This window comes from Staurois parvus, unplaced genomic scaffold, assembly GCF_062004578.1.
Source record: "Staurois parvus isolate SC_StPar_1 unplaced genomic scaffold, SC_StPar_1.0 ptg000948l, whole genome shotgun sequence".
NCBI classification, from domain to species: domain Eukaryota; kingdom Metazoa; phylum Chordata; class Amphibia; order Anura; family Ranidae; genus Staurois; species Staurois parvus.
The window spans coordinates 286,880-314,828 of NW_028318744.1; the positions used below are offsets into that span (position 1 = coordinate 286,880).

The 27,949-nt window shown below is 41.4% G+C and overlaps 1 protein-coding gene across 1 annotated transcript in view; it reads right to left on the bottom strand.

Annotated features, from left to right (window-relative positions):
• Window positions 1-940: 940 nt before the first annotated feature.
• Window positions 941-27,949, bottom strand: part of NTRK1 (neurotrophic receptor tyrosine kinase 1) — a 158,360-nt gene continuing 131,351 nt past the window's right edge. Inside the window, exons 15-17 of the mRNA XM_089656895.1 lie at window positions 26,161-26,401; window positions 8,425-8,583; window positions 941-5,040 (exon numbers count right to left, since the gene is read on the bottom strand). Coding sequence (XP_089513021.1) covers window positions 4,855-5,040; window positions 8,425-8,583; window positions 26,161-26,401 — 586 coding nt within the window. The 3' untranslated portion in view covers window positions 941-4,854. The remainder of the gene's footprint in view (window positions 5,041-8,424; window positions 8,584-26,160; window positions 26,402-27,949) is intronic.

Here is a 27,949-nt window from a genome sequence, read left to right on the forward strand (position 1 = left end):
AGGGGTGTAGAAGTACTCACATTGCCCTGTCCTGTTAGCTTGGTGGGTGCAGCTGCATTCAGGCCTTAAGCTGGGCTGGCTCCTTCTCTTCTGTCCAGCAACCAGCTTGTAGGTAGGCCAACCTCCCTAAGGCCCCCTCCCAGGCTCCACTCTCCAGCACCTTCCTTCAGTCCATCTTCCACCCGACTCCCCTGCTGCAGAGGCTTTAAGGGTTGCCCTTGGCCACAATGCCCGGCCTCCTGCCTGGGGATTGGCCAAGTTCCCCTAAACATGCAAATATGGGCCTCCTCCCCTACTCTTCCAGAAAGTGCCAGATGTTTCTGAAAGGGTGGGAGGGCTCCAGAAACCCTGACCTGTACAGCCTCCCAGCCTATCCTGAGGTGAACACACTACCTCACTCCCAGGCTGACTCATCCCATGCTTCTAACAAGCCTTTATCTCACAAACAAATCCTATCTAGCAATACGCCAATAAGCTGTGTATCTGAGGCTTCTTCTTCCAGTACTGTGTTTCTGAAGAAAGAAGTGCTTCTCATTGGTCAGTGTGAGGGCACTAATGAGTGCCTGCCTTTGAGAGTATTATGATAGATACTCACTCTGTGGCTGTTTATTGAGATATTTGGACTGCTACCCTGGAAGCATAGGACATCACTGCTGCTGGGTGCATTGGGGCCTGGAGGGGTCCATTGCTATCAAATGGAGTTAGTCACATGTTCTTCTGTAAGAAAAAACATTAGGTATTTCCTTACGTTTACGGTGCCAATCAGACTGGCCTTGGAGCAAATAAAAAGCTGCTTTTGCTTTGCCCTGGATGGACTTGTCTCCTGCCCTTTCCATTTGATAGTAGTGGTGAGTTGTATTTTTGATATAAAGAGAACTCTCAAAGAGTAAAGAAAGTATGTAGATGTCCCCACTTCGGAAAGTCAGAAACCATCACAATCTTTGTGCTATCTTTTCTTTTATTTATTCATTTATTTGGTTTTTTGAGCGCCAATGGTCTTTCATTGCATTACAAAACAACATACTTTTTGGGAAACCACCATATACAACAAAGAGGCAGAGTTACTGTAAGTGCTACAGACGTTACTGGACTAAAAAGTGTCAAGAGGTTCCTGCCCAGACAGCTTACAATCTCATTTAAATATTATTACCCATTTCGACATATATGACCATAAAAAAAAAAAAAAGAATAAAAAATAACAAGACAACCAGGAAGATTGTACCAGATCTACATCCAAAATCTTACAGACTAATTAAATAATATTACTATTTTGATATATAAGTACAAGTGGAAGAAGAGTGATACCAGAAGTTTTTTTTTTTTATTTACATATCAACTTTGGCACGGGAAACAAATTTCCACCCTTTTGTCTAATTTTACAGCCATTTTGGACTCGTTCGTGTCTCATGAAATTCGTTATTCTATTAAATAATAAATACTAACAATCATACTGTAACATAAATTTATACGCAAAGTTTACTCTTGATGTACAAGATGGATTATGATTGGCATGCCTTTGGAGATAGCATATTTGCATTATACAATTGAATATACGTTTTTGCACACAGATTGCACTGCTTGAAGGAAAATACACAGTTCAGTTACTCGCTGTTATGGTTTTCTGGTATTCTTCAGCTTTCAGCAATTTAGGGTAGGCAGCAGTTTGGGGTAGGAATACTCAGGTATATGTAATGCTTATCCTGTCACCACCTCTATGTGTACCCTACACACTTTGAGTATCCATTTGTAGAACATAAATACGGTTGTTTTACCCAACATCATTATATCGTATCAAATGTAACCAAAAGTTGGAATTTTTTTTGCTTCCATTAATCAAACTCATCACTGTGCCCCAAAAAAGAGAATTATCTATTTTTAAGAAACTTGATAATACCCATTTCATGTGATAATCATGCTTTGAGTACCCAATTCCAGAAAACAATTGTTAAACCAAAGTCTTGAGCTATCCATACCCACCTAAACTTAGAATATGGGTTTACATTGGTTCCCAAAGCCGTAGAGTTTAATTAGAACGTAGGATCTTATGTTTCCATGAAAAAGTACTCTTTGTAGTACATCAAAGGTTTTCTCTGCTTGCAGCTTTTCTGATGTTGTAGACCTCTTAGGCATTCTAATTCCACAATGATATTGTGCATGACTTTGTGGAATTCTTCCAATAAAGTATTTTTTTATTGTTACACTTTTGTGTACACTAATCATGCTTTGAGAATCTTGTTTTCATTGACTAGGTAAACCCAACCTTTGGCAGTATCCTTTAACCTAGGAGATCTCACGATTCTGGTTCCGTATTGGATAAAACTATAGCAGAACCTAAGAGGTCTATGATGTAGAGTCAACAGGCACCCATTGAAGTTCCTAGGAAGTGACAGTGATTTATTCTGTTCATTAACCTGACCTTTGTCAGCATCCTTTACCTAGAAGATCTCACTATCCTGGCTCTCCAGAGCTACAATATGGGATAACACTGTAGCAGAACCTAAGAGGTCTATGATGTAGAGTCAACAGGCACCCATTGCCATTCCTAGGAAGTGACAGTGATTTATTCTGTTCATTAACCTGACCTTTGTCAGCATCCTTTACCTAGAAGATCTCACTATCCTGGCTCTCCAGAGCTACAATATGGGATAACACTGTAGCAGAACCTAAGAGGCACCCATTGCCATTCCTGGGAAATGACAGTGATTTATTCAGTGGGTTAACCCGGCCTTTGACAGCATCCTTGAACCTAGAAGATCTCACTATTCTGATTCCCCAAAGCCAAAATATGGGATAAAACTATAGCTAAACCTAAGAGGTTTATGATACAGAGTCAGTAGGTACCCATTGCGTGCCTAGGGTGACAGTGATTTGATTTGCGCATTAACCCGGCCTTTGACAGCATTTTTTAAACTAGATCTCACTATTCTGGTTCCCTAGAGCCACAATATGGGATAAAACTATAGCGGAACTTAAGAAGTCTATGATGCAGAGTCACTAGGTACCCATTGCTGTGCCTAGGGTGACAGTGGCTTATTCTGCGCACTAACACGACCTTTGACCACATTTTTTAAACTAGAAGATCTCACTATTCTGGTTCCCCAGAGCCACAATATGGGATGAGACTATAGTGGAACCTAAGAAGTCTATGATACAGAGTCACTAGGTACCCATTGCTGTGCCTAGGGTGACAGGGATTTATTCTGCGCACTAACACGGCCTTTTTAAACTAGAAAATCCTGGGAAGTGACAGTGATTTAATCAGTGGGTTAACCCAGCCTTTGACAGCATCCTTTAACCTAGAAGATCTCACTATTCTGGCTCTCCAGAGCTACAATATGGGATAAAACTGTAGCAGAACCTAAGAGGTCTATGATGCAGAGTCACTAGGCACCCATTCCTGTTCCTGGGAAGTGACAGTGATGTATTCAGTGGGTTAACCCAGCCTTTGACAGCATCCTTGAACCTACAAGATCTCACTATTCTGATTCCCCAAAGCCAAAATATGGGATAAAACTATAGTGAAACCTAAGAGGTTTATGATACAGAGTCACTAGGTACCCATTGCCGTGCCTAGGGTGACAGTGGTTTATTTTGCGCATTAACACGGCCTTTGACAGCATTTTTTAAACTAGAAGATCTCACTATTCTGGTTCTCTAGAGTCACAATATGGGATAAAACTATAGCGGAACCTAAGAAGTCTATGATGCAGAGTCACAAGGTACCCATTGTTGTACCTAAGGTGACACAGTGATTGGGTTCTTATCTCACATGTGCCTTGTTGATATAAGATAATTAAATGCACTGTAAACTTAAAGCTATGTGTGCCATATTTATGTTTTATAATTTATTTAACCCAGATGATTTCTTGTATTTATTAACCTTTATGACTAAACAAAGCATTTTAGTAAAATGCCACATTCTTTAAATGTAACCAGAGTTAAATGTATTTCTGTATTACCGGGATAAATCATGATAAAATAAACTGGTGTGGCTAAATACGTACAGTTTTGTTTGGTATGTTTCCATGTACCAGCAGACAAACAGCAAGCCGCATAATAGAAATGTTCAAAACACCTGGGCGCCATGTTGCACAGTCAGTCCAGAGTTACTGGTTCCAGTTTATTGGCATAAAGGCTACTGGGTGTCAATAATATTACACAGCATGCTTTTGAAAACTCTCAAAGTCTATCAATAACAGACAGTTGACCATTAAAGTCCTCTTTCACGTCTAATTTTTGTACACTAGGTTAGTAGACAGATGAAGAGTTGATGGATAACTTTTGCATATCTCGCAGCTATAAGGCTGAAAGGTTTAGTCTGTCGGATTGTATTCCCACCTTGCAGTTTCTGGAACTTGTACTAGTAGCACTGTAAGACAACACACCTGTCATTTAATATGGCGTTTTAGAGTGGTTGAGTATTGTGCGAATGGTTCCTTCTTTGTATATTTGTTGGCGTTGAGCTATTCGGGTTCTGTACTCATAATGCGTGGATTTTGTAGTGAACACTGCAATAGCTTGGAGAGTTATAGAAATACCTAGTTTTGACGTAGCTGACAGGACTCATTAAAGTAGTGACAAGATCCATAAAGACGTGTGTCTATGTTTCTGCACAGTTAAGACATTATGACAAGTGTATCCCAAGTGCATTCTTGATTCAGCCCCAGGACTTCCTAAACTGTAGAAGACTTCTTGAAGACATTCTGTCCAGGCCTCATCAGGGATAGACCTTCGGTAGAAGGACTTAGTACATGGACTTAAAATGTTAGCAAAGCTGCTTCCAGAATAAATGATTTTGTAGGGTTCAAGCTTTTGCTCCTAGTGGTTTGGTCCTCATTTCTTTTGTCCTCAGTTTTATTGTAGGATATCCAAGTAAACTGGTGGTGCTTTCACAAGAGCTTGTAGCTTACTGTGGATCTCCTTAATGTTGAGCCTCTGCTGGGGTTCTCGCTGCCAGCAACCTTGCATGATGTTATATATCTCAGTGGGGCATGTCCTAGGTCTTTCCAGTTCTCGCCCTTGGGTGATGCATTCAATAGCCTACAAAAAGAAAAAAATGTTTAGGCTAGCAAAGATAAAAGGTGATATCCTCATAAAGTAAGTGGTTTGAGTCTAAACTATCTTTAAACATTTCATCAACGATGGTTCTCTTGGTACATTTTTGAAGACCAAGCCCTTTTGAGTTTTATTGTTCATACTGTATTAGTTTTGCTCGGCCAACAAAAATACATTTACTCAGAAAAAAAGGGTGTTTAAAGGAAAATAAATTGTTCAAAAAATATGGATAGAAGATAGGGCAAAATAAAAGGTATACTCTGTGATGGTACAGTTACAAAACAATTCAATATAAGATGAGCAGGAAGGACTTAATTGTGTTAGCTTACAATCTAAAAAAGGAGAGGCAAGGGATAAAAGGTAATAACTGTGGGGGTACGAGTAGGGGTGGACTGACAACTCATGGGGCCCCCAGACAATAGGGGACCATGGGGCCCCTGTGTCCTTACCCACACTCAAAGTACACCCAAAGAAAGCCTATAAAAGGTACCAGGGGCATTTCATAGGGCCCCCTACTAACCCTGGGCCCTCGGGCAGTGACCGAGTGCTCGAACGGTCAGTCCGCCCCTGGGTACGAGTTGATGGAGAGATTAAAAGTTCAGTTGTTAGGTTAAGGCAGGATAAGTTTCCCTAAAGAGATGAGTTTTCAGGAATCACCTTAAGGAGGACAGAGAAGGAATTAACCAGACAAATTGATTATAAAGTTCCAGAGGATGAGGGAGGCCCTGGAGAATTCCTTGAAGCTGGCATAGGAGGAGGTGACAAGGAAGCTAGAGAGCAGGAGGTCCGGGGAGGACCACTACCACTGCCACGGATTCAATCCCTCCTGCTGTACTACCTTTAACATAAACTAAAGGAAAAGTTCATAATGGATGGCTAAACTTCTTTCGAGAGGTACTCACCTCTGGAAATTTAGGTGCAGAATTATGAAGAGCTGTAAGGAACTGGCATCAAATTCAACCTAGTAGAATCTACTCAAAGCTTGAATATTAATTTGGGGTAAAAGAGACCCTTTAAGATCAGAATTGACTGTAGTATTCACATGTCAATGGCCCTTTCTCCTGAGTGTCCAGCTCTTGGACATGAACAGGTTATCGCTAAGTGCAATTAACGGATTCAAGTACCTGTAAATAAAATTAGTTGTCAAAAATAAATAATGTTGTGTTTGCAAATTTCCCTTCGGCCCCTGCCAAGACGCCCCAGGCTGGCAGTAACCGGATCCTTCATGATGGAGTAAAGAACCTATTATCTGGGTGTCTCCTAAGTTCATTATCTTCTCCGATTCCTGAGAAGGTCGCTTACAGGACCCGCAGGGCAGCAAAATTCAATTATCTTCAATGTGCATTGGAAATTTTTTTTAAATCAAACCATTTCTTATTTATTGAGAAAGCTTTCTTGGCAGTCGGCAGGAAGGTATGGTTTCCATCATTGGAGTCTTTAAGGGATACGGATGTGTACTCATGTACATGGTTCCTAAAACTGCATTCGATACAACCTGGAGCTCAATTGGCTGTTGGTTTTCATTTTATTAAGTCCTCCGTTTTCCCCTATAGGGCTAATAAACACAAATGGTTGGTTGGCTGGTTTATGTAAAAGGGTTTTAGTAATGTTAATAAAACATTTTAGGAAACTATCAACAGAACATATTAAAAATAAAGGTGGTATAGTGTCAGTTGACATTTTGGTGCCATCAAGGATGGTGGATAACATGCATCTAAAGCTGATGTATTTGAAAATATTTTTATTTCTGTGCAGGAACAGATTTGTGTTAGATTTTATGGTCCATTAAAGAGTCTCTATCTGAACTGCAGTTGAAGTTAAATCGGACTTCCAAAGCCTCTCCAACTTATCACATTGTCTTTCCAATTATTATTATTATTATTATAAAGCACGTGTCAAACACAAGGCCCATGGGCCAAATCCACCCCACCAGGCTACTTCATGTGGCCCTCACACCTCTCCTGCGGCACCTCCCTCATCTCAGCCCCCACCTTGTCTCAGCAGTTGGCAACAGAAAAGATAGCAGAACTCCTCCAGATTCTGTGCTTCACTGTGCAGCCACGATGAGGCTCGATTCTGCCCTCCAACCCATCTCAGCAGTAGACAGCAGAGAGGAGAACAGAACTCCTATAGATCATGCTGGGCCTCTCTGTGCAGCCGCAACACCTCTCGTCTCTGCCTCCCCTGGTCTCAGCATTCAGAAGACTCTTGTCCTTCTCTGGTTCTCCTCCAGATCCTTTCTTCCGAGCTCCACCGCCATTTTCTTTCCAGCAGCAGTACAAGGTAAGGTGGGTGCACTGTGATGTAAGGGAGGGCAGAGGAATTTTGAGGGGTGAGGGGCTCTGGACATCTAGTCTTACAACCAGCCCTTTGAGGGTGACCATAATGGTGACATGGCCACGATTAAATTGAGTTTGACACCCCTGGTATAAAGGATCTTGAAAGCAACAACAGTTGCACAGCACTTTCCAAAACAAGAGGGTCAGAGGCAGGGGCGGACTGACAACTCATGGGGCCCCCGGGAAATAGGGGATCATGGGGCCCCTGTGTCCTTGCCCAAACTCAAAAAAGCCTAGGAAAAAGGTACCGCGGGCATCTCATGGGGCCCCCTACTGACCCTGGGCCCTTGGGCAGGGCCCGAGTTTCCAAATGGTCAGTCCGCCCCTGGTCAGAGGGACCCTGCTTGTCACAGCATACTTTGGTCCCCTATTTAGGTTCTCTATGGTAAGAGTAGACAGGCAAATTGTTTCAATTCCTAAAGCATCAAAATGCAAGGTACCACCGTTTAGTAGAGGCCCACCACCAATATAAAAACACTAGGGTAAAAAAATGAAAAGAAAAAACAAAAAGGTTACAGAACTTACATCCTGGCTGGTAAACCACCTATGTTGTTTTTTTTTTTAACTTTTCTCCATTTTTTTTACATGGGGGTGGACCTCAACTAAATTGGAGTACCTTTAATTTTTATACAAGGTCTGCTTTAAGAATTTAAATCATCAAGCTCTTTGCCTCCCTACTCTTCACCATCCAAAACCTAAAGAGAGAACCAAAGGAAAGGATAATGAGGTAGGTTGATGAGGTTCTGGAGAATCCCCAGTCCATTTTTGGTCTCTGTTGTGGATCTAGAAGGTTTCTGAGGCCAGCACTTTTTGGATGTCAAGTTTTTATTACTGGATTTGTTCTGCAGTAAAAGATTTCCACTCCTTTCATGTTTCAGTGATGGTGGTGAGCAGAACAGGAAGCAGGAGAAATCTCGTCATGGGGCCCACATTCAGCAGCAAAAACCTGGCATGTTTTATTCCATCCATACACAATACAAAACAGTTCTGGCTGGAACCTCGACCTCACCCTGGTAGAACACAAACTTACCTCTGTATTGGAAAGTTGGTACCAGGGCTGCTTGCCGTATGTAAAGATCTCCCAGAGGACCACGCCAAAACTCCAGATGTCACTTTCTGTGGTGAATTTACGGTACAAGATGCTCTCAGGTGGCATCCAGCGAATGGGCAGCATAGTCCTTCCGCCAACCTGCAACGAGGGAACGGGTAACTACTACAAACATTTGACATTTTCCAGACTTCTATTTACCATTATGTATATACAAACAACTGTATATTTGTTTTGCACCTATTTTCTTTCTTTATTCATTATGGTTAGCACTAAAAATAGTTTTTTAAAAATGTGTTCTATTTTTTTTTTGGCCGGCAGCTCCTTTTCATATGTTTTCCTCGATCTCCTCCAGTTGTTGTTCAAAGCTTTTGGTTGACAGAGCTCCATATCTCAATGTGAAATGTATATATGTGTCGGAGGAGTGATCTGTTTCCTATGGGATGACTCCATCTGAGCATTCAATGAGAGAAAGGCAGTCTCAAGGCAGGCAGGCTTCTGTTGTGCTGCCTCTTTAGTGCCGGTTCACATATATGCCAATTGGGTGCGGTTTGAACCGTATCCAGTCCGTATGACATGTGAAATAACATTGCTTCCTATGGTGCCTGTTCACATATGTCCAGTGCACTGGCAGTGTGGATTCAGTGCAGATTGAAAAAGAGTCTTGTCCGATTTCTGAGCAGTGTGGTCCGGTTCAGGTGCGGATTACAGACTATTGACTTCTATGGGAACCGTTTCTAAGCCACACATGTCATCATTTGTGAACAGGATAAAATCCGGACCTTATGTAAACCTGACCTGAACCTCTGAAAAACTACTGTATTAATTAGCTGTAAAGCCTGATCTTCAATCAGCACCACACATGTGTGAATCCAAACTTTGATAACCTCATCAAATAATAAATGCAAATTTGTAAAATAAAGCATACATACAGTAAAAACAATAGATATAAAACATCATTAAACGTGTAAAAAAATAAAATATATACTGTATATAAAATCAACCCAAAAGCCATTACAGTTTTATTTACATTTTCTACTGCTGCCCTAGGCAGTGCTGCAAATACCATTCCATGATATAACATTTGTCAGCTGCTAGTATCACACTGTAATGTATAATTATGTATGTCACATCCTGATTCTGGGGTTGTTGAGAAAAGATCCTGGAAGGAAGAAGTGGACAGAGAGAGAAGGTCTCAGCCATATGCCCTGTCTATGCTACTAATATCAGATCAAAAAAGACAATTATGCAATGCAAGATAACTAGGACTACGTTCCAGGCTGGTTGGATAACAGATGAAGGGTTTCCTCATCACCATAGATCTTGTTTTCAGGTCTCCAGCACAAAGGCACATGCCACAGCATCCTCAGGAGGCCCTTCAAGGGGACTTTGCTGCAACATTCATCTGGAGGTATCTGTATAATAAACTATATATACCCAGGTATATGTGCACAATTAAATCAGGACTCCTATCATATCCTTTTGCTTCTATACTCCTGTGCATCTATATACTTATGGTTAATGATATATACTGGTTGCAGTAGTTCTTCTGCTCCCAATTACTTTGTTTAAATTATTGGGTAATTTCACAGGGAGGGAATCCCCTCTGTCCACAGAGGCCCTGTCCTCAGTGGAGGCACTGCCAACTTTATCAATCTGACTCCTCCACTTAGTGAAGGTTCTTGGTTCTCTTAATTACCTACAGGTTTAGCGCAATATCCTGTTTGGGGAGGCTCATTCCTCATAAACCTCCAAAAGAGGACTACACATGGTTCTATAAAGAAATGGAGCTTAAAGTGGAAGTCAAGACACAAAGAACCCTGGAGGTAAAACCCTCCATTAAAATCAGTGTGACTGCCCATCCCCACACAAAAGGCTGTGTACGATCCCCCCCCCTTCCTCATTCAATACATAACTTGTGTTAACCAGAGTTAGGGCCTGAATGGCCAATTATTAGGTGCAAACACTGTCACTTGGGGGAAGGGGTAACATTGCACCAACCCCCTCCTAAACTCTGACACCACTTGACACTGGAGCTTAGAAAGTTGGGATTCTACAGTAGGGAGGTGGTACGGGTGTGTGGCTGGGCAGTCCACTGCTGCCAAACCAGCTGCTTACATGGTCTGAGCTTTCAAATACACTGGAAGAAATAACATTAAAGGTCCAGTTGACTTCTAGTCCATTCACATTGTTTTCAATTAAGGGGGCACTCTTGGACCCCTGAAATGTATTGGACACTCTTAGGATTGTCTTCCTCACTTTTATTGGAATAATGTTGTATCTGGACCTCTTAGCAGTGGTGTGGCGCAATTTCCATTTTTGTTCATTACACTACAACCCAAGTAGACCATGGAGATCCTTTGAGGGTGTAGAAGAGTGTAGAAATGCGTCACCACCTTTCTGACATTTTTATTGGGATACAGTTGTATCTGGATCTCTTAGCAGTGGTGTGGTGCAATTTTTCCAATCTGTGTCAGACATTAGTGAACACAGGAGCCAAGATTTAGCTGATTAATTCTTCATAGTTGGCAACTCAGTCCAAAACGTAGATACTGAACCTGAAAGATGCCTGAATAAAGATGGCATTGTCTCTCTGGAGATGTAGGCATTTCCAGAGCAAGCACTGTGATTTCGGAGAGCAATGACCAGGGGCGGACTGACCATTTGGAAACTCGGGCACTGCCCGAGGGCCCAGGGTCAGTAGGGGGCCCCACGAGATGCCCTTGGTACCTTTTTCATAGGCTTTTTTGAGTTTGGGCAAGGACACAGGGGCCCCATGGTCCCCTATTGCCCGGGGGCCCCATGAGTTGTCAGTCTGCCCCTGGCGATGACAGACTCTATGTCTTAATATCCGCCTAGTTTAACTATCGCTAAGTTTACATCCAATTACTACTTCTCCTCTTACTGCAAGCTCTGATGAAGGGGGTGTTTTCTGACCCCGAAATGTGTTAAAGTCTCCGGTAAATGTGTTTCTGAAAGATTAACTCTCAGTATGGTGCTTCAATCTTAGATTCCTAAATGCCGTGTAATAAAATCTGCCTGTTTTGACCACCATATACTTTAAATCTAGTCTAGCATTTATCATCCTACTGCTAGTCCTGGTGAAGGGTTTATTTTCTGACCCCCAAAACTCATTGGTTCTGTAATAAAGTCTCCAATAAAGTTATTTCCTGAATGAATAACTCTGGTATGCTGCTTCAGTCTTAGATTCCTAAATACTGTGCAATAATATCTGCCTGGTTTACCCACAATATACCATACATCTAGTCTAGTATTTATCATTCTACTGCAAATCCTGATGAAGGGGGTGTTTTCTGACCCAAGTCCCAATGAAGTGGGTGTTTTCTGACCCAAGTCCCAATGAAGGGGGTGTTTCCTGACCCACGTCCCAATGAAGGGGGTGTTTTCTGACCCAAGTTCCGATGAAGGGCGTGTTTTCTGACCCAAGTTCCGATGAAGGGGGTGTTTTCTGACCCAAGTCCTGATGAAGGGGGTGTTTTCTGACCCAAGTCCCAAAGAAGAAGGTGTTTTCTGACCCAAATCCCAATGAAGGGGGTGTTTTCTGATCCAAGTCCCAATGAAGTAGGTGTTTTCTGACCCAAGTCCCAATGAAGGGGGTGTTTTCTGACTCACGTCCTGATGAAAAGGGTGTTTTCTGACCCAAGTCCCAATGAAGGGGATGTTTTCTGACCAAAGTCCCGATGAAGGGGGTGTTTTCTGACCCAAGTTCCAATGAAGGGGGTGTTTTCTGACCCAAGTACTGATGAAGGGGGTGTTTTCTGACCCAAGTCCTAATGAAGGGGGTGTTTTCTGACCAAAGTCCTGATGAAGGGGGTGTTTTATGACTCAAGTCGTAATGAAGGGGGTGTTTTCTGACCAAATTCCTGATGAAGGGGGTGTTTTCTGACCCACCTGTACCCATCAGTGCCACCCACCTGTGCCCTGCAGTGCCACCCACTTGTGCCCATCAGTGCCACCCATCAGTGCTGCTCAACAGTGCCAAACATCAGTGCTGCCCAGCAGAGCTACCCATCAGTGCCCATCAGTGCTGCCTATCAGTCCTGCCCACCAGTGCCCAGCGGTGCTGCCTATCAGTGCAACATCATCAGTGCTGCCTATCAATGCCGCCTATCAGTGCCTCCTATCAGTGCCCATCAGTGCTGCCTATCTGTTCTACCTCATCAGTACCCATCAGTGCTGACTATCAGTGCAGCCTCATCAACGCACATTCAGTGAACCAGAAAAATTACCTGTTTGCAAAATTTTATAATAGAAACAAAGAAAAATTTTTTTTTTGCTCTTTTTTTGTTTATAGCGCAAAAAATCAAACACCCAGCGGCGATTAAACACTACCAAAAAAAAGCTCTATTTTTGTGAAAAAGAAAGATAAAATTTCATATGGGTACAATGTTGCATGACCGCGCAATTGTCATTCAAAGTGCAACAGCGCTGAAAGCTGAAAATTGGCCTGGGCAGGAAGGGGGTAGAAGTTCCCAGTAGGCAAGTGGTTAAAATCTTCAGCTAAGATGACATTTGTCGCACCTGTTATATAGTGTTCATTCATTAAAACCTTCATTGGTGCGCTTTCTTTAAAGTAAGTTTTTTTTTTTAATTTTCTATACTAAACATTTACAGTGAACATAGTATAGAGAAAGTCTGTGACAAACGTACGCAATGTGGGCAAAGCAATATGTAGGTGGGGCTTTGTGTGGGTGTGACTTGAGTGTGGGCGGGGACACAGGGTGCCCCATGATGTCTTATTGCCTGGGGGCCCCATGAGTTGTCAGCCCACCCCTGCTATGCACTAATATCTGCCTGGTTTACCCACCATATACTTTACATCCAGTCTAGTATTTATCATCCTACCACAAGCCCTGATGAAGAGGGTGTTTTCTGACCCCCGAAACTTGTTGGCTCTGTGATAAAATCTCCAATAAATGTATTTCTGAAAGATTAACTCCCAGTATGGTGCTTTAGTCTTAGATTCCCAAATGCTGTGCATTAATATCTGCCTGGTTTACCCACCATATACTTTACATCCAGTCTAGCATTTCTCATCCTGCCGCAAACCCTGATGAAGAGGGTGTTTTCTGACCCCTAAAACTTGTTGGCTCTGTGATAAAATCTCCATTAGATTTATTTCTGAAAGATTAATTCCCAATATAATGCTTCAATCTTCGATTCACAAATACTGTGCATTAATATCTGCCTGGTTTACCCAACATATACTTTACATCCAGTCTAGTATTTATCATCCTACTGCAGCCCTGATGAAGAGGGTGTTTTCTGACCCCCGAAACTTGTTGGCTCTGTGATAAAATCTCCAATAGATTTATTTCTGAAAGATTAACTTCCAGTATGGTGCTTCAATTTTCGATTCCCAAATACTGTGCACTAATATCTGCCTGGTTTACCCAACATATACTTTACATCAAGTCTATTATTTCTCATCTTACTGCAAGCCCTGATGACGAGGGTGTTTTCTGACCCCCAAAACTTGTTGACTCTGTGATAAAATCTCCAATAAATTTCTTTCTGAAACATTAACTCCCAGTATGGTGCTTCAGTCTTAGATTCCCAAATACTGTGCATTAAAATCTGCCTGATGTAACAACCGTATATTTTACATCTAGTCCAGTACCTATCATCTTACTGCAAGTCCTGATGAAGGGGGTGTTTTCTGAGCCCTGAAACATGTTTGCTCTGTGATAAAGTCTCTTAGAAATTTTATACATGGACGATTAACTCCTGGCATGGCACTTCCATCTTAGATTCCTAAAAGATGACATTCTGGCTGAAATAATCCAGTACAAGAGGCCTTCTGCCTTTACCAGTCTGCATACTTGTTACTCACTCATACTTGTTACCGAGGCTTGGCCTAACAGCCAGGTAATTAGCCCTTCAGAGTGGTTTACTTACATAGTTACAAAGTCTGGCTGAAAAAAAGACAAAAGTCCATCCAGTTCAACCATTAAAAAAAAAAGTTATAATCCTAAACCCACAGTTGATCCAGAGGAAGGCAAAAAAACTCTGCAAAGCATGATCCAATTTGCTCCTGCAGGGAAAAAATCCTCCCTAATCCCCCGAGAGGCAATCAGATATTCCCTGGATCAACTTTACCTATAATTGTTATATCCAATTATATTCTGTGTATCCAAGAAAGAATCCAGGACTATTTTAAAGCAATCCACTGAGCTGGCCAGAACCAACTCTTGAGGGAGTCTATTCCACATTTTCACAGCTCTCACTGTGAAGAAATCTATCCGTATTTGGAGAATAAATTTATTTTCCTCCAGACGTAAAGAGCGCCCCCTTGTCCTCTGTGATGACCTCAGGGGGAATAACTCTACACCGAGTTCACTATATGAACCACTGATGTACTTATACATGGAGATCATATCCCCCCTTATGTATTATACATGGAGATCATATCCCCCCTTATGTATTTATACATGGAGATCATATCCCCCCTTATGTATTATACATGGAGATCATATCCCCCCTTATGTATTATACATGGAGATCATATCCCCCTTATGTATTATACATGGAGATCATATCCCCCCCTTATGTATTATACATGGAGATCATATCCCCCTTATGTATTATACATGGAGATCATATCCCCCCTTATGTATTATACATGGAGATCATATCCCCCCTTATGTATTATACATGGAGATCATATCCCCCCCCCCTTATGTATTATACATGGTGATCATATCCCCCCTTATGTATTATACATGGTGATCATATCCCCCTCTTATGTATTATACATGGTGATCATATCCCCCCTTATGTGTTATACATGGAGATCATATCCCCCCTTATGTATTATACATGGAGATCATATCCCCCCTTATGTATTATACATGGAGATCATATCCCCCCTTATGTATTATACATGGAGATCATATCCCCCCTTATGTATTATACATGGAGATCATATCCCCCCTTATGTATTATACATGGTGATCATATCCCCCCTTATGTAATATACATGGAGATCATATCCCCCCTTATGTATGATACATAGAGATCATATCCCCCCTTATGAATTATACATGGAGATCATATCCCCCTTATGTATTATACAAGGAGATCATATCCCCCTTATGTATTATACATGGAGATCATACCCCCCCTTATGTATTGTACATGGATATCATACCCCCCCTTATGTATTATACATGGAGATCATATCCCTCATATTTATTATACATGGTGATCATATCCCCCTTATGTACTATACATGGAGATCATATCCCCCCTTATGTATTATACATGGAGATCATATCCCCCCTTATGTATTATACATGGAGATCATATCCCCCCTTATGTATTATACATGGAGATCATATCCCCTCCTTATGTATTATACATGGAGATCATGTCCCCCTTATGTATTATACATGGAGATCATATCCCCCCTTATGTATTATACATGGAGATCATATCCCCCCTTATGTATTATACATGGAGATCATATCCCCCTTATGTATTATACATGGAGATCATATCCCCCATTATGTATTATACATGGAGATCATATCCCCCTTATGTATTATACATGGAGATCATATCCCCCCCCCCCCTTATGTATTATACATGGAGATCATATCCCCCCTTATGTATTATACATGGTGATCATATCCCCCCCTTATGTATTATACATGGTGATCATATCCCCCCTTATGTGTTATACATGGAGATCATATCCCCCCTTATGTATTATACATGGAGATCATATCCCCCCTTATGTATTATACATGGAGATCATATCCCCCATTATGTATACATGGAGATCATATCCCCCTTATGTATTATACATGGAGATCATATCCCCCCCCTTATGTATTATACATGGAGATCATATCCCCCTTATGTATTATACATGGTGATCATATCCCCCCCTTATGTATTATACATGGTGATCATATCCCCCCTTATGTGTTATACATGGAGATCATATCCCCCCTTATGTATTATACATGGAGATCATATCCCCCCTTATGTATTATACATGGAGATCATATCCCCCCTTATGTATTATACATGGAGATCATATCCCCCCCCTTATGTATTATACATGGAGATCATATCCCCCTTATGTATTATACATGGAGATCATATCCCCCTTATGTATTATACATGGAGATCACATCCCCCCTTATGTATTATATATGGAGATCATATCCCCTCTTATGTATTATACATGGAGATCATATCCCCCTTTATGTATTATAAATGGAGATCATATCCCCCCTTATGTAATATACATGGAGATCATATCCCCTCTTATGTATGATACATAGAGATCATATCCCCCCTTATGAATTATATATGGAGATCATATCCCCCCTTATGTATTATACAAGGAGATCATATCCCCCCTTATGTATTATACATGGAGATCATATCCCTCTTATTTATTATACATGGTGATCATATCCCCCCTTATGTATTATACATGGAGATCATATCCCCCCTTATGTATTATACATGGAGATCATATCCCCTCCTTATATATTATACATGGTGATCACATCCCCCCTTATGTATTATACATGGAGATCATATCCCCTCTTATGTATTATACATGGAGATCATATCCCCCCTTATGTATGATACATAGAGATCATATCCCCCTTATGTATTATACATGGAGATCATATCCCCTCCTTATATATTATACATGGTGATCACATCCCCCCTTATGTATTATACATGGAGATCATATCCCCTCTTATGTATTATACATGGAGATCATATCCCCCCTTATGTATTATACATGGTGATCATATCCCCCTTATGTATTATACATGGAGATCATATCCCCCCTTATGTATTATACATGGAGATCATATCCCCCCTTATGTATTATACATGGAGATCATATCCCCCCTTATGTATTATACATGGTGATCATATCCCCCTTATGTATTATACATGGAGATCATATCCCCCCTTATATATTATACATGGAGATCATATCCCCCCTTATGTATTATACATGGTGATCATATCCCCCCTTATGTATTATATATGGAGATCATATCCCCCCTTATGAATTATACATGGAGATCATATCCCCCCTTATGTATTATACATGGAGATCATATCCCCCCTTATGTATTATACATGGAGATCATACCCCCCCTTATGTATTATACATGGAGATCATATCCCCCCTTATGTATTATACATGGAGATCATATCCCCCTTATGTATTATACATGGAGATCATATCCCCCCTTATGTACTATACATGGAGATCATATCCCCCCTTATGTATTATACATGGAGATCATATCCCCCTTATGTATTATACATGGAGATCATATCCCCCCTTATGAATTATACATGGAGATCATATCCCCCCTTATGTATTATACATGGGGATCATACCCCCCCTTCTGTATTATACATGGAGATCATATCCCTCTTATTTATTATACATGGAGATCATATCCCCCTTATGTATTATACATGGAGATCATATCCCCCCTTATGTACTATACATGGTGATCATATCCCCCCCTTATGTATTATACATGGAGATCATATCCTCTCCTTATGTATTATACATGGAGATCATATCCCCTCTTATGTATTATACATGGAGATCATATCCCCCCTTATGTATTATAAATGGAGATCATATCCCCCCTTATGTATTATAAATGGAGATCATATCCCCCCTTATGTATTATACATGGAGATCATATCCCCTCTTATGTATTATACATGGAGATCATATCCCCCCTTATGTATTATACATGGAGATCATACCCCCCCTTATGTAATATACATGGAGATCATATCCCCCCTTATGTATGATACATAGAGATCATATCCCCCCTTATGAATTATACATGGAGATCATATCCCCCCTTATGTATTATATATGGAGATCATACCCCCCCTTCTGTATTATACATGGAGATCATATCCCTCTTATTTATTATACATGGAGATCATATCCCCCTTATGTACTATACATGGAGATCATATCCCCCCTTATGTATTATACATGGAGATCATATCCCCCTTATGTATTATACATGGTGATCATATCCCCCCTGAATCTCCTCTTCTCAAGAGAGAATAAATTCAGTTCCTCTAATCTTTCCTCATAGCTGATCTCCTCCATGCCTCTTATCAGTTTGGTTGCCCTTCTCTGTACTTTCTCTAGTTCCCCAGTACTCCAGTACTTTTAGGACTTGTTCACATGGTGGGTCAGGGGACAGTAATAAAAGGCAGTTGAGACAGTTGAGCCCTGGTTTGACAACTTACCTTAAGCCCCAACGGCGGCTGGACAAGGATGAACACTTGCCTCAGCAAAAATTGTACCCCATGGCACAGCCCCTTTAAATGAATGAGCCCATGCCGCAATGCCCTCCGATCGTGTGTAATGCACAAGGTTCGTAGTGGTGGTGTGTGCTTTTCAGGGTTAAAACGAGTGGCGGGGAGGTGGCACATCACCACCCAACTGCCTGTCAACCACCAAGGGCTGCCACAAACATGCACAAGCCCTAAAACCATCCAGACAGGTTTCCTTTAATGCTCCTGTAGTGTGATATCCCCCCTATGTGTCCAGGAGGCAGACACTCGTCACCATCTCCACTAAGTTATCCTTAAATCATTTCTTCTTTCCACTCACTAAGTGATCTTCTTTTATTCCCATCACAGGGCGGCATTAAATATGAATACGGTTCTGACAAAGAGGCAGCTTAAGAACAACTAAAAGGGAAAGAAAGAGGCCTGGGCAATTCAGGATGTCACAAGTTCAAATCCCGCTAGAGCCTTTGAACGATATGAAGATGGATGGACTCTCCTGGATAAACGGTGAATTTGGCAAGCACTAGAGATTCTCTCTGGCAGGAAAAATCCCCAGTCTGGCCCGGTGCCATCTGCGGCACATGGCAGCTAAATGCTCGATAATATCTGTTACTCACAGACGCAATTTCTTTTTATTAGGCGGATTACCATCGGACAGGAATCCTAATTTAATGGAGCTTTTTCCGAGGGCTTGTTTGCAAAATGTGCTTTGAGAGATTTACTGCAAACATAGGCAGCTCATCCCTCCCTGTTTACTGAGTCTGCAAGACAGAGGCAACTTATAGTACTGTTTGGGTAGAAAACATGCCCCCTGACACACCTGTTAAGCTGGACATATACGTTATGGCTTTAGGACTACCAACAAAGCCATGGCTTTATTACCACCCACATTATACTGAGTAGGTCCCCCTTTTGCTGCCCAAATATCAATGACCCATCGAGGCATGGTCCCCAGTAGACCTCTGTAGGTATGCTGTGGTATCTGGCACCAAGCCATCAGTCACACATCCTTTCAGTCCTGAAAGTTGTGAGGTGGGGCCTCCATGGATTGGACTTGTTCTTCCAGCCCATTCCACAGATGCTCAATGAAATGACATCTGGAAACCAAGTCAACAACTTTATGGCTTTAGGACTACCAACAAAGCCATGGCATTATTACCACCCACATTATACTGAGTAGTTCTCCCTTTTGCTGCCCAAACAGCCGTTTTTGCTGCCCAAACAGCCGTTTTTGCCACCAAAACAGCAATGACCCATCAAGGCATGGTCCCCACTAGACCTCTGTAGTTATGCTGTGGTATCTGGCACCAAGCCATCAGTCGCACATCCTTTCAGTCCTGTAAGTTGTGAGGTGGGGCCTCCATGGATTGGACTTGTTCTTCCAGCCCGTTTCACAGATGCTCAGTGAAATGAGATCTGGAAACCAAGTCAACAACTTTATGGCTTTAGGACTACCAACAAAGCCATGGCATTATTGCCACCCACATTATACTGAGTAGGTCCCCCTTTTGCTGCCAAAACAGCCGTTTTTGCCACCAAAACAGCAATGACCCATCGACGCATGGACCCCACTAGACCTCTGTAGGTATGCTGTGGTATCTGGCACCAAGCCATCAGTCGCACATCCTTTCAGTCCTGTAAGTTGTGAGGTGGGGCCTCTATGAATTGGACTTGTTCTTCCAGCCCATTCCACAGATGCTCAATGAAATGACATCTGGAAACCAAGTCATCAACTTTATGGCTTTAGGACTACCAACAAAACTATGGCATTATTACCACCCACATTATACTGAGTAGTTCCCCATTTTGCTGCCCAAACAACCGTTTTTTCCACCAAAACAGCACTGACCCATCGAAACATGGTCCCCACTAGACCTCTGTAGGCATGCTGTGGTATCTGGCACCAAGCCGTCAATCGCACATCCTTTCAGTCGTGTAAGTTGTGAGGTGGGGCCTCCATGGATTGGACTTGTTCTTCCAACCCATTCCACAGATGCTCAATGAAATGAGATCTGGAAACTAAGTTAACAACTCAAACTCATTGTTGTGTTCCCCAAACCATTCTTGAACCATTTTTGCAGTGCAGCAGGATGCATTATCCTGCCGAATGAGGTCACTGCCATCAGGGAATACTGTTTACATAAAGAGTTGTACTTGTTCATCAACAATGTTTGGGTAAGTGGTATGTGTCAAAGTAACATCCAAATGAATAGCAGGATTCAAGGTTTCCCAGCAAAACATTGCCCAAAGCATTAAATTGCCTTCCTCCCATACTGCATCCTGGTGCCATCTCTTCCCCAGGTAAATGACTCACACACACCCGGCCAACCACATGATGTAAAGAAAGCGTGATTCATCAGACCAGGCCACCTTCTTCCATTGCCCCATGGCCCAGTTCTGAAGTTCATGTGCCCATTGCAGGCATTTTCGACTGTGGACACGGGTCAGCATGGACACCCTGACCAATCTGCTGCTACGCAGCCCCATACACAACAAACCGCGATGCCCTTTTTGTTTTGTTTTCAGCCCATAAACTTCATGGACAACATGTTTACCCATATGGAAGAAAAATATATTTGAAATATATTTTAAAAATATTCTTCCCAAATATATTGACATATATTTGAAATGCTACAATTTTGGTCATATTCAATATATTTAAAAAAACAAACAAAAAAAACCCAATATATATATATATACACTGCATGTTGAAATTCATTTTTATTACAAAATATATGAAAAATATTTTCAAAAATACATATCAAATATACTGTATGTCTTTAAAAATACAAATCTACATTTTTGGAAATGCATTTACAAATATATGTAAAAATATATGCTAAAATTAATTTTTTTATATGTTAAAACAATCTGAAGAATATATATATATGTGTGTGTGTATATATATATATATATATATATATATATATATATATATTTTGTTTTTTTTTTAAATGTAGATTTGTATTTTTAAAGACATACAGTATATTTGAAATTTATTTTTAAAAATGTTTTTCATGTATATATATATATATATGTATATATATTGCAATATAGTTTGAAATATATTGAATATGGCCAAAATTATAGTATTTCACATTTTTGGCAATATATTTGGGAAGAGTATTTTTAAAATATATTTAACTTTTTTTTTTTTCCATGTGAGTACTTGCTGGCTAATATATCCCATCCACTTTCAGATGACAAGACAATCAATGCTATTTACTTCTAACCTATCAGTGGTTATAAGGTTATGGCTGATCAGTGTATGTAGCGCAATACATGATTACATGGAAATGGAAAGAATTGTTTAGGAAGGATCTCATATAACCTGGTTTTAAGCTGGAGATACACTAACAGAATTTTGTTCAGAATTTTTAGTTTTAAGAATGTTCGATTTTCGAATTGTCAGCAGGGTCAAATCAACATTCACTTTCAAGAAAATTAAAAGGAACAGGATGGAAAGTCGAATGTTAAAAGCAAACAAAAATTTGAAGCCATGTCAAATGCACTCATCGAATGTTCTGAGAATTGTAGGGTGTATGGCCAGCTTTAGTAACTCTCAAGGAGATTGTAACTAGTACTGTCCAGCCAGCTTTTAATTTTATTTTGGAAACAAAAACACAAGCCATATATGCAGTAGAGCAATACAAAGATATAAGAAACCTGTGGCGACCAATAAATATTTCTCATAAAGTGCCAAAATAAAATTGCTCTCTGCAAAGGAGACAGTTAAAGCAGAACTCCACAATCCCCAAAAAATGAAAAAAAAAATGTTTTGCCCAATTAAAATAATATAGTTTATGCAATAATATCCACCTTCAGTCTGGTGCTGCCTCCCACAGAAGGTTCCCTCCAACCAGCTGTTGCCACTGGTCTTCTTGCTGAATGACAGCCAAGCATCAGCAAGCCCACTTCCTGTGGACTCTGGCTGTCATGGACCCTCCCCCTTACAGCCATGTGTTCACACACTTTAGGCTCAGGGTACTCCTGGACTAAGTGAAGGAAGGACCTCTCACCACCACTAATGAGGAAGTACTTATAAAGTCATTATAAGGGTCTAAACTTTCCTTGAAAAAAATGTAGACATATTGTTTTTCCTTTTAAAAATCCAAGGGGGCAGGGAAGGGAGGTGGGTCATGGTGACACAAAATCTGGTCTTTTGCCATAATATTCACTTCTCCTGCTGCTCAAGCCACCAATTTCTGTTGTAATTAAAAGCAACACTACCTAAAGAACCTTCAGAATTTCACATATAAGAATGTTGGATTCCTTGTCCCCAGCCGGTTCTTCCCACCAGCCCTTACATCACTACAAAATGCAGATTGAACCACAGATCACTGTGGTGGTGGATTTTGAAGGTAGGTTATCTTCAATACAGCAGAGATAAGCAGCGGGAGACTACTTTTATCTTTTATTAAGTTAGCAGGTCTACCATGAGAGAAATACTTGTACAGATATTTCTTAAAGGAGTTCTATTGTCACCCACGATCTCTGCTGTGTTTGGCAGTAGCTCTTTTAGCTGAGCCACCTGAGAAGCTGGACAGCATGGAGTCCAATCCCTTGGATAATCTTGCCTTTCACCTTGTATCTGGTAAACCTTGAACTCCTTGCTCCTCCCATGAACTTCCTATTTAAACCATTCCTCTGCACTTTGCCTGACTGTTGTGCTCTCTCCAGCCAATATCTTGCTCCTTTGGCTTGTTCCACAACTATGCTTCTACTTGATCCCAACCTGCAGCCATTTCTTATCGACCTTTGGCTGGTTCCTTGACTACGCTTCCTCTTGATCCCAACCTGCAACCACTTGTTACTGACCTTTGGCTTGTTTGCTGACTACGCCTCTGCTTGATCCATACCTGCTATATCTACTACTGGACCCCGTCTTGCTCACCTCCTGATGGGGCGATCCTGAGGACCTTGACCTGGTACTAATATGCAGAAAAACCCATCTCCACCATCAGGAGCTGTGGTGAATACTGGCAAGTGCTTAGACCCCGCACCTCAGGTGAGATCACATCATCCATCATGGGGACCTACTTATGTACTTATCCAGCTGGTTGGTGGGAGCCTCTCTACTGCTATAGCTACTGGTCTCCGAGCCTGACCCCTGACCGTGACATCTATACTGAAATACCATTGTAGACACCACTGTTAACCTCTGAAAATGCTAGGTGTCTACCTGCCATGCTGATGCAGGTCATAACACCACTTCATCTTTTAAAACTAAAGTTAGACAACCAAATGCAGCCCAATGCTTCTAAAATCTAGACTATTTTCTTGCAATCTGGCAGTATAGCAGTTAAATAGCAGCATCCCGTTCCTCCCTCTGGATCCAAGGTTGTGCTCTCTTGTCTGTTGTGCATTTGATAAGGATCAGAACATCAGTGTTAAAATGTTAAAATTGATCTGAGTGGCTTGAAGACTCGGGAATGCAGTCACTATAAGCTCACGGAGATCTTGTAAGAAGCAACCTAATTATGTCCTTATTGACTTCTTGGCATCTAGCATTGAAAACAATAAACACCTCTACCCTATCCAGATAGAATCTAACCCAGGGCTTCTTAACTAGGGTTCCTCCAGAGGTTGCTAGTGGTTCCTTGAGCAATGAGCAATTTCTGACTCTCAGATAAGTTCCCACTGACACCATTGATCTTTTTAGCTATCTGTAATGGGTTCATTTTTCCCAATGACCACAAGTGTATGGAGCATTAGTCCCACTGACCATCACACTAATGTATCATGAGTCGTAGATTTAGTCATTTTTATCAGGGGTTCCCTGAGACCAGAAAGTTATTTCAAGGGTTCCTCTGTGTTGAAAAGGTTGAGAAAGGCGAACCTAACCTATGATGATATATATATGTCATCTTATAAGGCAGACCTAAACTCCACTTCAGAAAATATGTTGAAAAATGTATAAATGTAGAATCTGAAGGTCGGGAATTAGGCAGTTCACTTCAGATCACTTCTCAAATGACCTTACTATTAGTTAATTTATTGGATCATAGTGTTGATAGCTGTACCAATGCCTTAGACTCTTGGCTGTATTTACTGAACTGACCTTGGTCACTTTCAAGGGATCATTGCAAAACCTCTATTAGGACCTGTGTCAACAGGCTTTGGGCTTGTGATGATGGCATCAGTGTGAGACACTTCTGAGATCATTTGGAATTCAGTGATAGGTACATTTGTCCTGCATTTTTCCTCATTCTAACCTGCATTTGACCTGCATCAAGTGGGTTTTTCATTCTCATAGACTTGTATGGGAATACAAAACCTGCAAACAAAAGCCCATCAACTCAGACTCTTACTGTCTCCAGTAGACAAAAATAACCAAAGCAATGGGCTAAGCACAACTGTACAGCTATCTTTAAACGGTCATTCTACTTTAGGTTATTTTAGATTTGTTGGTGGCCTCAGCCAAAACCAAGTCTCAGTGGACTCAAAAAGGGAGATCTCCTCATTCTAGTTCCTGGCTTTGTCTCCTTCCACCATGGGGTCCTGATGCTCCTAGTCCATTATGGGCACTGACCAAACACCAAGAGGACAGAGGAGAATCACCTGGCTTGTTCAAGCTGACAGAAAGTCCATAATTGCTCAGAAGCTACCCTTTACAACAATGGTATGCTTAAGAACAATCCTCAATCCAAAACAACTTTAACTTTTAAAACATAGGTCTCGGAAGTGATAGGTCAGACAAGTTGTCACTCCTGCCAGATAGGAACACGAAAATGAAGCCACAACAAGCATGAGTTCACCAAAATGGACACCTGAAATGGAAAAATATTGCTCATGGGACAAATCTAGATTTTGGCTGTGAAAGGCAGATGGTAGGGTTATAAAAGTACAAATCTGTGGACCCATCTAGTCTTGTGTCAAGGGTTCAAGCTGTTGCCTGTGCTGTAACAATGTGAGAAAATAAGCACTAAAAACGAACTGAACATCGCATCTTAAGCAGAATATTGTTGCTGTCCATTTCCACTTTTTAGGTGTAAATGGTACAGGTACTGGATAGATGTACTTAATAAATTGGCCACTGTGTGTACATGGAAAACCTAACAAGAAATGTAGACACTTTTGTAATGGCTGAGGCAGGTGGGTCAAGCTGGGAACACGAGAACACCACAGTTGCCTAGAGATGTAAGAAATTGGAATTTCAGCATTTAGGTTTCCACACAAAAGTGAAACAAGCATTTTAATAATAACTAAGGCTGGTGGGTGGCACTGGGAGCACAGGCACAATGATTACTCCACTACGCTCCCCAGGAGATGTAAGAAAATGGTAAGTGGTCCAATGTGCTGGTATTCACAAAAAAAGTTAAACAGGTTTGGGTAGACTTGACCTTTAAGGCCAACATTTGACATCTTTGGTCTTACCCTGTAGTAATCCGTGCTGTAGATATCCCGTGACATCCCAAAATCACCAATCTTGACAACTAGGTTGTTGCCCACGAGGCAATTCCTTGTGGCGAGATCCCGATGAACGAAATGGAGAGAAGCCAGGTAAACCATACCAGAAGCTATCTGAGTGGCAATCTGCAACATCTGAGTCAAGTTCAGCTGCCCGAAAGGTTGCCCATTGCCGTTATCTAGAATCTTGGCATCTGGTCCATGGGATCTAAATTGAAAACAAAGTCGAAATATAAATGGGCACCTTGGATTCAAACCATTACATCTTAGTAACAAATTCTGTAGCTGGCTATAAACTACAAAGAACAATTAATTTAAAGGTCTATGGTTATATAAAATTTTGAAGCCGACCATGCAACATTGGAATTGGAAGCCAAAGATAAGACAGAGGCTTTGCACTGTGTCCCGATGTGTGTCAATAACCATGGAAATGGTGTCTTTGTACTGTTCTCTTCAGGACCCGGACACTGCTGGACGGCAATGGCAGCGCAATGTCTAGTTCTAATACCTGCGGGGCCAATCACCTAGTCTCTGTTTATTCCAAGTGATGTACAATCTCCTTATATTTAAGCCTCTCAGACAGCTAATCTAATCAATATTGCAAAGAGGAGTGCATTAGCCAGGGAGATGACTGCCTAGAAGAGGCAGATCGACAGTCATAATGGGAGATGAGAATGGGAGGGGGAAACTTTGGATGAGGAGACGTGCTACAGATGACAATAGAGGTATGACATAGAAACAGAAAAGTGATGGCTGAAAAGACCGAGTGGTCCATCGAGTATGCCTGTTTGTATGTATGCCAAGGGCCTAGGGTCAGTAGGGGGTCCCATGAGATGCCCCTGGTACCTTTTTCATAGGCTTTTTTGAGTTTGGGCAAGGACACAGGGGCCCCATGATCCCCTATTGCCCGGGGGCCCCATGAGTTGTCAGTCTGCCCCTGGGTGTAACTATACAACAAAGAGCCCCATATCAAAGTTTTGATTGACCACCTTTGGCAGGTGACCTATATTGTACCCCATTAATACTGACAGTCAGCGAAGAGCAGGATATAATGCACCTCTACTGGATTCCCATTCCATTCCTTAACAATGGTGGCCACTGTAACAGAACAGGTATGTAGCCACCAACCATTCTGAATAAATAACTCCACTGTCCTTGGGGAGCGGGCAGGGCTTCCCATTAGCCACTTCCATGCTGTGCCTATTCTCTGTACCGAAGAAGAGCTGCCCCTCTTTTTGTAGTAAACCCGAACTTTACTGGTTAAAGCAGGTGGATGAGTTCAACTAGCACAAGCTTCTCAATAACTAAGCCATCAGTCCTACACAGAGAAGGTAAGTTGATGAATATAGTTAGATGATGAAGTGTATTTATTTCACAAATGGGTACTTTCATGTGCCTAGAACGCATAGCAGCTGTATGGACTGCTATGGCTGTAATTACACCCTTTTCTGTTATAAAGGGTGCATTCATAGGGCAAACATTCTGCCTGTTGGGACAAATGTATGACATATAAAATGTCTTATAGCACCTGGGTATGCTGGGTGGTCATTTTATATGACAGATATGTGGCTCAACGGCCTTCTGAATGCTCCTGCCTATGGACTTCTTGACAGTTCCCCTCCTTTGTGGTGAATAGATGGTAGCGGGGTTCATCGCCTGGGATGCCATCCTGCTTGATCTATGATAACATTTTGTATAATTGTTTTAAACTTTTATGTCTCCTGATGGTCTGTTGACCTGAGCAATACATTGAGAG